Source organism: Carya illinoinensis, chromosome 13, assembly GCF_018687715.1.
Source record: "Carya illinoinensis cultivar Pawnee chromosome 13, C.illinoinensisPawnee_v1, whole genome shotgun sequence".
Classification (NCBI taxonomy): Eukaryota; Viridiplantae; Streptophyta; class Magnoliopsida; order Fagales; family Juglandaceae; genus Carya; species Carya illinoinensis.
In genome coordinates, this window is record NC_056764.1 from 1,964,052 (window position 1) to 1,976,226 (window position 12,175).

At 32.5% G+C, this 12,175-nt stretch overlaps 1 protein-coding gene across 1 annotated transcript; it reads left to right on the forward strand.

Moving 5' to 3' along the window:
* The first annotated feature begins 5,469 nt into the window (after nucleotides 1–5,469).
* LOC122292967 (protein NRT1/ PTR FAMILY 7.3-like) lies at nucleotides 5,470–9,304 on the forward strand. Its single transcript, XM_043101555.1, has 5 exons — nucleotides 5,470–5,655; nucleotides 6,391–6,517; nucleotides 7,145–7,362; nucleotides 7,557–8,119; nucleotides 8,219–9,304. Exons 1-5 carry the CDS (start codon nucleotides 5,626–5,628, stop codon nucleotides 9,093–9,095), a joined length of 1,815 nt encoding a protein of 604 aa, XP_042957489.1. The 5' UTR covers nucleotides 5,470–5,625; the 3' UTR covers nucleotides 9,096–9,304.
* Nucleotides 9,305–12,175: the final 2,871 nt, after the last annotated feature.

A 12,175-nucleotide genomic window follows, 5' to 3' on the forward strand; every position in this document is an offset into this window, starting at 1 on the left:
AAATATTTTAAATAAGATCTCATTTTATTGAAAATTTTGAAAATATTCCATTTAGTAATTTATATTTTATTGTATTATAATTATGAATAACTAATTTAAATTTTGCCTTAGATCTCAGACTCAGTTTGTATTGAGCCGCCTCTGCCCATGATAATCTTATATTAAATAAGTATCTTATAATATGTAGGCCACATTAATTGTTGATCTTTTTAAAGAGACATCTCCATGATTTCCATGATTAATTTGTTGCAGCAATTATTTTTCTTTTTTTCTTTTTTTTCTAGTCCACAAAATAGGCTCATCACCGCACGTACAATTTGTTTCTGCAATTGCTCTCTATCACTGATCGCTATAATCCCTCCTCCATGATATATACTAGCCGTGCTCCATTTTAGCATGTACGTGTAAATAGTATATATGTTACCTTTACTTAGACTAGTTGTATATTTCTATGTTTACTTCTCTGTACAGCTGTAATACGTAACTTACTCCTCTGTAATTGCTATTTAAGTGAAGTATCAGCCATTGCTTGATGCAAGGCTATTCATTCTAATTACACTTTTAATAGAAGAGATATTTCTTATATACTTAGGTACGTAACTATTTTTAATGGTATGGTATTCTCTAATACGTTAGTATAGTAACAATTACGTACCCATATAAATCTCGGAATTACTTAAAAACTAGCCTCTCAATTAAATGTTTGGTGCACAGATGATCGATCCCTTGTGGGGTTTCTAAAAACTAAACAGCCATAGTATATATATCCAACAACATTTTTCCCATGAAAACAAAATCTAGAGTTTTAGGGACGCAAGGTACTGTGAATACCATACTTTGCTATGCAAAATCTATTTAATTGGATAAAGAAAGAATTAGACGTTATAGTTTTCAAGAAAACAATGGATTTTCAAGAGTTTTGAGAGCTCACGGCTTCTTCAATTAAGATATTTGTTAACACAGTAATATAAGCAGCCTTGATGTTGATCGATCATTGCTTTGAAAAACAAACCCAATGCCAGATCAAAATTCAAAAGTCATACAGTGCTTATCTTTTTACACACCAAACACAACATGAAAAGTGTACGTGTCTGCAACTTGCACGGGCGACAGCAGGCCAGAAGATGATAAGCAAGGTTTTAAATAAGATAAATGTCTCTGCTTATTGAGTTTGTGCGTCACAGATCATCAGTATTGAAAGCGAAGTATAATAAGCAGCAATTGGACGTCAGCCGTGCGCAAATTGAATATGACCCATTGCATGCGTTTCACGTTTGATTGGCTCTTTTTTAGAAACGAACAAAAGAAAAAAGTAAATTTCGCCCCCTAAATAAGGTCTCTAGTCTTACCTACCTACAGCTTGGAACTTGGAAATTGGTAAAACAAAGTTTGACAGATTACACACAGCACGTTTTTCAACTCTAAACATCACGTACATTGACTATCTGCCCTCTTTAATTTGTCTCCTCCAAACAGGGAATCGACATGACTGATCGATCGTATCCAATTCAGTGTTTTTGTCATGGCCGGATATATATTTTAGGACTTTGTGTATACGATAGATCGGGATTACTACGACTTTTTTCAGGGCTTTTGTGTAAGGGACTAAGGGATTCTGGTGTATCTTTTAAAGCTTTATTAGTAACTTCTTATAATTATAAGAAGATCAGTGTTTACGTAATTATCGAAAGAGGAAAGAAAAAACAAAGTTGTGTGCATGTTTTGCATGCAGAGCGAGTTTGTTTGACATGCAAAGTTATATATGCATGCGGTGCCAAACCTAAGCAAGTTAAGCATCCAACGTCGCATCATGTCCAGCTTACACGTCAAGCAAATTATTAATTGATCATATATAGAAACTGAAAGCGGGAGTTTTTCTCCAACATAAGAAACCGATCCATCGACGCCCATCCCATTTTGTGGGCCAAGTAAGAGAGAGAGATCGCCCCTGTCATCATGTCTACAGTATCGTGCGTGCGTTAATGCCGTCAAGCAGGAAAATATAGAAGTCGACCGGTCAGAGAGGGTGCATAATCAATATATATAAATCAATTCCCAAATATTATATAGGCATTGGGTAATGATCAATCTCTTTGTGGCACGACAATTAGCAATAAAGTATGATCGTATATAGATCATTGAGTTTATATATATGACGCCAATAGTTATCTTCATGCGAATTGGTCAAGCTATCCGATTTGTTATATATCTACATGGACTCCGGCCAATGACTGGCCCGCTACAAGATGAGCAGTAGATACATCATGTACTTGAAAATTCAAGCTGCTAGATCTAAGAGTTTCCAAGACCAGCTTTCATTTCAGTCTTATGATGCGTAAATTTCACACGCTCCATTCAAAAATCCTGTTCTTATTAACCAAATCATTAATTCTAATCTAGTTTTGATCGTTAAAATGTGATCACATTATACTGATGGCCGGTGAGCTATATGTGTGTGTATATGTATATATATATATACATCACGGGAAATTTCAACTTGAAAAAACGCCTCTAGGATCAAGGAAAAAAGCATATCCATGGCCATGAGCTCCATGAAACTTAGGGTTCTTAATTAATATCCCCGGGCATTGAGATGCCCATTCATCATCTCTTAATTCGGTACTCGTGAATTACAAATAAACAAATTGGGTATTTTGTTTTCCACAAGACTTATCTTTCTAATTTCTTGTTTGTCTTTCTTAATAAGTGGCGAAAGCTATCACGCACCATTAATTCATATCATAATTTGAAACGTAAAACCATAAACTCCGTTTGTGATGCATGTTAATTCTGTGCGTTGACAAATGCAGATCTAGAATCTAGAGAGATATAGATCATCAGATCATATGGATGTTGATATATGCATAGTTCTTAATTAATTAATATGGATGTAGATATTTACCTAATTAATTGCCAATGGAATGGGACAGCTTGTGTTATTCGAATTAGTGCTTTCAGACTCAATTGTGTAAAGAAGTTGATTTTATTGGGCATGAATGCATAAGCCAAGAGATCATAAAATTAGGTTTGGTTTCGAAAGTTAATTAATCATCCATCATGTTCATCATGAACAATATATATAAATTTATTGGAGATAAGCGATCGAATTGAAAAGGTTGGTAAAATATTATTTGGAAAATAGCAATTTTAAAATTCGTAATGGCCGCATGGGTTTCTCATGGCTTATAGCAATAAAACAATTAAACACAAGAGTTTTGCTACATATAAGTACAGTTGCGCACTAATCTGTGTACCAATACTGATTTATTCATACTTAAAATTTAAATTAATACTGTTTTTAATAAAATCTATTTTTTGACCAATCACATCATATTGGTGTACAGATTAGTGCATAATTGTGCTTGCAATTATATTTTTCCTTAGATAAAGGAAACTGACCAGCTGACAGAGAAAGAGAAGTGATATACATCAATCATTATTTACTTTCACACCACATATTTATAGATTTTTTATAAAGTGTAGAATTATTTTTCATAAAATATATAAATATTTTTTATAAAATATATGGTGTATAGTGATTAATAGTGACTGATGAGAATAATTTTTAAGAAAAATGCTATTCCACTTGCCTGGAAATTGGACAAGAAATTAAAGAGACAATAGTGAAGGGACAAGTGGCTCTACTTGCTTTTGTATCTTTTGGTCCAAAGGGTGCATGGTGCAGTGTACTGACAAGTTTGACAGTTGAGTGTGCCCTCAATACAAATTTCACTCTTTTTTTTTTCTTCTTATTTTTATATATTTTTAACATATTTTCATATTTTTAAGAAATAAAAAAAATATATACTAATACACTAAAATCACTTCTTTAACTATTAAATAAAAAAATTAAATAATTAAAATGAAAAGACAAACTCACGTGTCATACTAACAACTAAACACAATATATATGCATAACGATTAGCAGATGGAAAGTTGTACAAAGACAGGCACCAAGAAGGAAGTAAAAGGACTTAGATAGAGGAAACTGACCAGCTGATAGAGAAAATGGCTATTCCACTTGCCCGCGAATTGGACAGGAAATTAAAGGACAATAGTGAAGGGTCAAGTGGATCTTCTTGGTTTTGCATCTTTTGGTCCAAAGGGTGCATGGTGCAGTGTACTGACCAGTTTGACAGTTGGGCGTGCCCTCGATACAAATTTCACTTTTTTATTTTATTATTATTTTTTTAATATATTTTTTTAACATTTTTTAACATTTTTAAGAAATAAAAAAAAATACATTAATATGCTAACAATCACCTCCTTAAGTATTAAATAAAAAAATAAAAAAATTAAATACTTAAGTAATCAAAATAAAAAGATAAACTCACGTGACATTCTAACATTTTCTTTAATCCAAATAGTAAATGTTCTAGATACAATGCATAGTCAGCTAAAGCATAATATCAAATTCGCTTAATGTCAATGTCGTTGATGCCTTTTCTTTTAAGCGATTTGAATTTATGCTTGCACTTATAAGCCTATGAGATAATATTGGAGATTGAAATGATATTTACAGATTCAAAAATGATATTTATAGTAAGTTTTGCGTATATTTTTTGAAAAAAAGTAAATAAATCTAAAACATATATAAAATAATAGATCCTATTTTTATAAAAATGAATATACAAAGATTATATATTCTATAACTGTATCTTGTATGGAAAATTATAGTATAACTACTCATATATATTTTTAATTATTTTTTCTTAACAGTTAAGGAAGTAAGTACTATTAATAAATTTATATATTTTTTATTTTTTTCTTAATGATTAATAATGTTTAAAAAATAATTAAAAATAAATAATAATAAAACTCATTTATACTAATCATGTATGTACATATTTAATAATCACCCTAGTATTCTTACTGCATTATCATAGATATTAGTAATCATAATTAATTCACATTTATCACGGGTAAGTTCCTAAGTTCAACTCTTAGGTCTGTCCAAACAATGATGATCGACGACTAGAATATTAATAATTCTTAGAAATTGATCATAACCTTTTACCTAGGCCATAAAGGGCTGCTGGCCACGACTAGATCTAGATATAGCTTCACCAAATAAAGCCAAAAAGAAATAAATTAAATAATGATAACATATGTTTTTATCAATATCCAAATGGATGCAATTACGTGACACCACTAAAGATACCTAAAAGAAAACAAAATAAATTGGAAAAAATCGCACAAATAAATAAAAAAAATGACAAAAAGTACGAGTAGTCCACCAAAGCGAAGACATTTCAAACATGTCAAAATCAAGACAGCTCAATCCCGACCAATCTGTTCAAGTGAAAAAGAGTAGTCCCCATTGTCACGACGATAGCTGCATGACTGTATACAACATCGTCACGTTTCTTTCTCACTGATCATTTTCTCCACTGAATATGGGCTAGGTACCTCGCATGAAATCCCTGCCGTCCGTTAAGTATTGCTTCTCTCTATATATACATATCTCACTCCCCACCTCTTTCCTCACACCCTTCCAACTTGATCAAAATCAATCTCTCCACTTTTCATTACCTCTATCCAGTTCTTTCTTTCTCATTCATTCTGATCTCTAGTTTTGCACTTTAATTTATATGAGTGATACTAGTACTTCGACAGAGTGCATCAATGGCTAATTGCTTCAATGCCTGCAAAAAGGTTAGTGGAATATAACATCATATAGACAATCTTCCATGAAAATGTATACGTAATGGTTTGCTTTGGGGATACTTTCCACGAAACATGCAGTATACCTTCCACGAAAATGTATACAAAGTTACACGCGCGAAACTGTTCATCTCTTTGTCCAATTCCATTAATCATTAATTTCTTGGATTAGCAAGCTTTTCATCAAATGGTATATATATATGTATGTATGTACGTACGCATCTATGTATGTATGTAGCAGAAACACTCAATGAGTTTTTTGGTTAAAAGTCTATTGTTTTGGCTAACTTTCTGATCATCATGATGATATTCACTGCTCATTCTTTGGGATTTACATCCAAGATTCCGTACATGTTGATGACATGATTATAGTTAGAAAAACAAGAAATTGTATTATTAAGCCAGGTATATATGCTGATGATCATTTTGGACGGGCTTGCACGTGGCATTAATACTCGAGTTGAGTAATTAATTAGCTTGCAAGAATATTAATAAATATAAACAAATATATTTCCTCGTTCCATTCTGGTAGCTAGGATGACATTCAATGCTCTAGCTTGCTTATCTTTGAGCGCGTTCAAGTTCATGTTTGTTCAAGATCATCATATTCGATCCTTGATCTTTGAATCTTTCTCTTTGTTTTGGTAGGAATGTTATTTGTGACTCAACATCATGATATATCACTAAAAGATGTTTTTTTTTTTTTTTTTCTGCTGGAACTTTCAGGGTGGCGGGGATAGAGAGGTGAAAAGGGGGCAAGAGATTTGTACACTTGATGGAACCGTTGATCGGCACGGCCGCCCAGCAGTCCGAAGGAGAACTGGTGCTTGGTTTGCTGGAATTTTGATCTTAGGTACGTAAATCTATTATACTAGAGCTAGAGCTAGAGCGCACTAACATATAATATTACATAGTTTTATTTGTGTATGGATAATGCATGACAAATTGGTAAAAGCAATGTTCAAACTTATCTGATTTCTTGTTAATCGGTGTCTTAACACGATATAATTGAAGTCTTTATGTTAAGGTTTATATTGATCACTTTGTAATTATTATTATTTTTTTAATTTGAAAAACGAAGCTTAAACGTGAGAAAATTCATTTCATCTAATCTTTCTTTTTCCCTCAATCAATTAATCATTAATTTTTATTAATAAAAAATACTCTAATATCACAAATTGATATGACTTGACGTAGATTGTCAAATTATAAAATTATTTTTATTATAAAATAAATAATGACTCACATAAAATCACGTTAATTTGAATAATTATTTTTGTGTAGTCCTTTCGTGGATATATCACTGCTCATAGCAGCATCACCATCGCATCCTTTGCCAAATAATTTTGCTTACCTGTTTAATCATTAACGGTAGGTATTTCTAACAACCGGTGAAAATTATAATATATAAATAAATATATATGTATATATATATATATCACTAATTGATATTTTGATTTATTGTTATAAAATGTCTCAGTGAATCAAGGGCTGGCTACGTTGGCATTCTTTGGGGTAGGAGTTAACTTGGTTCTGTTTTTGACGAGGGTGTTGGGTCAAGACAACGCTGAGGCAGCCAACAATGTTAGCAAATGGACAGGAACGGTTTACCTGTTCTCCCTTGTCGGTGCCTTCCTTAGTGACGCTTACTTGGGAAGGTACAAGAGTTGTGCCATCTTCCAATCCATCTTCGTCCTCGTAAGTTGCCACCATTTGATCATAAGCGATTTCTAAGAGAGTATAGATCTTCGAGCTGATTGGAATGAGAGTAAAGTGTAGAATTAAGATTTTAGCTCAAGATTTCTGCTTTGTTCTGAAAGTTCAGAGTTATGAGAATACTTAAATTAAATCATTTAATTATATTCTAAAGCTGGGTTCAAATTATATGGCAGGGCCTTGTATCACTGTCACTATCAACATACATATTCTTACTCGAGCCTAGAGGCTGTGGTAATGAACAATCTCCTTGTGGATCCCATTCAGGCTTCCATCTGGCTTTGTTCTACCTCTCCATATACCTAATTGCCCTCGGAAATGGAGGGTACCAACCTAACATAGCAACATTTGGGGCAGATCAGTTTGATGAAGAGGATCCTAATGAAGGGTACTCTAAAATATCCTTCTTTAGCTACTTCTACCTGGCTCTAAACCTGGGTTCTCTCTTTTCAAACACTGTTTTGGGCTATTTTGAGGATCAAGGAATGTGGGCACTTGGATTTTGGGCATCAGCTGCCTCTGCAGCTCTGGCACTGGTCTTGTTTCTATGTGGCACCCCAAGGTACAGGCATTTTAAACCTAAAGGCAATCCTCTCTCTAGGTGTTGCCAAGTGCTGGTCGCTGCCGCAAGAAAATGGAAAGTTGAGATGATGCCAAGTGGAGAAGGTTTGTTTGAGTTAGAAGTAAAGGAAGGCTCCCAGAACTGGGATAGAAAGATACTCCACACTCGAGGCTTCAAGTAAGTTCATATCCTTTCAAATTTTCCAGTGTTTCATCCTTGAATATCTTGAGCTTCGAGATAAAAATACTAAATGATATTTGTATTCATTCATATCAGATTCTTGGATAGAGCAGCAGTTATCACTTCAGAGGACTTCCACCAGATGGACAAGGAAGCTTACAATCCATGGTGTCTTTGCACTGTGACACAAGTTGAAGAGGTGAAATGCGTCTTAAGACTCCTCCCAATTTGGCTCTGCACGATTCTCTATTCGGTAGTTTTCACCCAAATGGCATCCCTATTTGTGGAACAAGGCGCTGCCATGAAAACCACCATTTCGAGCTTCCACGTTCCTCCAGCAAGCATGTCCAGCTTTGATATCCTCAGTGTAGCAGCTTTCATATTCATTTACAGGCGGGTTCTTGACCCTCTTTTTGCCGCCAGAAAGAACAATGCTAAAGGATTAACAGAGCTTCAGAGGATGGGAATTGGTCTTGTTATAGCCATTCTGGCAATGGTTGCAGCCGGGGTTGTAGAGTTGTTCAGGTTAAAGTATGCAAAAACAGACTGCACCAACTGTGAAGGCTCAAGTTCTTTGAGCATATTTTGGCAAATCCCTCAGTATGTACTTATAGGAGCATCTGAGGTTTTCATGTATGTTGGCCAGCTGGAATTCTTCAATGGTCAAGCTCCTGATGGATTAAAGAGCTTTGGAAGCGCTCTCTGCATGACATCCATATCACTAGGAAACTATGTGAGTAGTTTGCTTGTGACAGTTGTCATGAAAATCTCAACCAGAGATGATATGCCTGGTTGGATTCCTGGAAACCTTAACAAAGGACATGTAGACCTGTTCTTCTTCCTTTTAGCAGTTTTGACAACAGCTGATCTTGTGATCTACATTATATGCGCTAAGTGGTACAAGTACATCAAGTTTGAAGGAAAGAGTGGAGACAAGAATGCCAATGAGCAGGCTGAGTTTAGAGTGGTATAATTAAGCTATGGTAATTGCCAATGTTTTGGTGAATTCTGTGTAATAATCCAAGGAATAAAGTATTACTGTATATATAGGAGAGTGACTTTTGCGATGATACTAGAGAAATGCCTTGATTTTTCATTTCTCTTGGTTGAGCTCAGGGTGTTGTAAGAAGATGTAATATATTGTGCTCTTAAAAGAGAGATCTCTGTCCTTGCTTTTTTGCATTTTGGACTTCCCACTCTGTTTTCTGTCCTTATGGTAAAAACTTATTATATTATCAATCGAGAAATGATATTTGTAGTCGTGGTTGTGTAAGCGGCGTGCAGTCGCTTTGAAAAAAATGAATTAATATGGAACTCACATGAAAAAAAAAATTAACTTTTTAATCGTGGACTCTACTCTTTTTCAAAACGATTATGCGGCATTTACAATTTCACGACTGTATGCAGCATTGCTCTTATCAATCGGTAGATAGAGTGTACTATTCACATAATTTTAAATGATAAAATTTAAATTTTAAAATTTATCTTTCAAATTAAATAATGACATATAAATACTTTATTACGTATGCTTTAAGCATCGCTTGAGAATGGTTATTCCAAGTGCAAAAGTGTGTTGTATAATAATTAGGAATAAATTTCTAAATCGTCTCCTTAAGAAAAGTGTTTAAAAATCAAACTCGTGTAAAATGGTGGAAATATTTATAATGAGAAAATAAAAATTAAAAATAGTGGTATGTACAATGAATGAGATGAAGATTTTTAAAGTAACATAATACAACTAAAATGATAAGATAAAGAGATATGAAAAACGATTAAGGTTTTAAGGATCCATTTAATAATTTAGAATATTCTCTTCGATCAATCTACTTCAATTATACTAGAAAGTCAATTTTGTCTTAACTGAAAAATTTAACAATTAAGGCCAATAAAATTATTCACTAAAGATTAATCATGAACAATTGATGGTTAGAACATTCACAAATCCATTTAAATATCACAGAGATTTTTCAAGTATTCAATGTATTCAAAAATCACAATAAATCAAGATAAATATATAGATAATCAAAGTATCTAATAATAAAACTATTCAATCGATTAAACTCACAATATAAACTTTATTGTTGATTTAAAATAATGTCTAAATTATTAAACTTCACTTTTAATCTTAGTATAATATAAGAAAAGTAAATGATATCAAATTAAATAAGCATAAATTTAAATGCAATAAAAGTAATTAAAATCAAATTAAACATGTAAGAATTTAAATAAAATCTTAAAGTTATAAAAAAAAAATGACAACAAATTAAATAAAAGTTAAAATTAAAATAAACTAAAAAGAAAGGCTAAGGTGGAGGAGGAAGACTGAGTATCAACAGTTGGAAACTGCGCTGCCTAGCTCACTCTTTCTACCTGCATCCTCTCGAGAATTAAAAATAATAATATTAAAAATAAAGAAAAAAAATATCTCTAAAGAGCTGCAAAAAAATACTGATACTCAAAACTAAAAAAAAGAGTTTTACTATATATAAATACAGTCATATATTAATCTGTATATTAATACTGATTTATTCATACTTTAAATTTAAATTAACATTATTTTTAATAAAATTTATTTTTTAACTAATCACATCATATTAATACACAAATTAATATACAATAATTCTTGTAACTATATATTTTCCAAAAACAATCCTACTCTAGAGGTGTAACTCTTCTTTTTATAGTCATTTCGTGCACGGTGCACGCATCAGACCAAAAAGCAAGAAAATAAAAACACGGATCCTAGAGCTCCTGCAGGCGTGCTTTCCCCTGCAGTTTTGCTGTCTTTCCCGTTCCTGGGCTTGTCGTTTGCGTTGCTTTTCTTCCATCTGGCGCTCTGCAGTTGCAGCAAGTCCTTGGTAGCATTTAATCTCCTTCCGTAGCCTCCCCCTGCAGCAAGTTGTTGTTCTTGGCAACATGTCGTGCACTGCCTAGCTCTGCAACAAGGCGCCAACCGTTTGCTTCAGCATGAAGCCAAAACCACAAGTCAAAAAGTCTTTCATTCCTAATAGCTTAAACGATATTCATGCTTAGCCTTTGCCTTTGGTTTTTGGACTTTTTCCATTTTTATTTCACACGAGTTATAAATTTCAAAAGCTATTATGAAGTGGACCCGCATGCAATTAGCTTAAAAAGAAATAAAAAATACAAAATAAGATTAAAATATTAAAAATATATTATACATATAAAGAATTATTATCTAATTAAATTATAAGAAATAAAATTAAATATAAATCATAATATTAATCAATTTAAATTACAATTTAAATTTATGTCTATTAACTATTTTTTATCTAAAATTAATAATAAAATAATAAAAAAATTAAAAATATATTAATTTTTAAATATATCAAATATGTAATAATGCAGCTCAATCAAATGCCATATAAATACTTTATTATATATGCTTTAAGCACAGCTGAAAATTTCTATATCAAATATTGAATTTACATTCTTAGACAACATAATTAAAATTTTCTTGCACGTTTGAGCAATTATGAAGAGGAAAATAAAAGAAAGAGAGAGGGAAGGGAGCCTTGGCCAGCAAATTACCTACATTTTATGAAGTTGGATATTTTAGGCTAAAAAATTAACTAATTATGATGGAGATATCATCCAACTCTAAGTTGATGATTGAATATAGAGACTACAGAGATTGATTATTGACATAAAATTCATACCATTTAAAACTTTGATATTAAAAAGTTTTAAATCTTACGGATATATGACATAAATTTTGTGATATTTGCCGCTATTTACTACTTTTATTTGAATAATTTTATTAAAATTTTATTATATTATTTGTGCATATAACTCAGGATATGTGAGACAGTAACAAAAAGAGTAGTGTGTACATTCCACTTACAACCGTGTCAGGGAGAGTTTGTCACTATGTCAAGGGAATCCGACCTTTATCTTCTTTCTAAGTGTGGAGCGTGAACCACACGCGCCTCTATATCTAATGACGGTTCTTTGTCGGCAAATTAACGTTTCTACTTCTTTATGTTCATGCCTTTTCTAACCATGGATCAAGATAAAAATAGTTATAAAAAT

What these genes read in the sequence shown, in the direction of transcription:
- LOC122292967 (XM_043101555.1), top strand. Translation starts at nt 5,626, where the DNA reads ATGGCTAATTGCTTCAATGCCTGCAAAAAG. An exon ending in GCTTCAATGCCTGCAAAAAG is followed by an intron (nt 5,656 to 6,390) that starts GTTAGTGGAATA and finishes TGGAACTTTCAG; the next exon opens with GGTGGCGGGGATAGAGAGGT. An exon ending in CTCCACACTCGAGGCTTCAA is followed by an intron (nt 8,120 to 8,218) that starts GTAAGTTCATAT and finishes CATTCATATCAG; the next exon opens with ATTCTTGGATAGAGCAGCAG.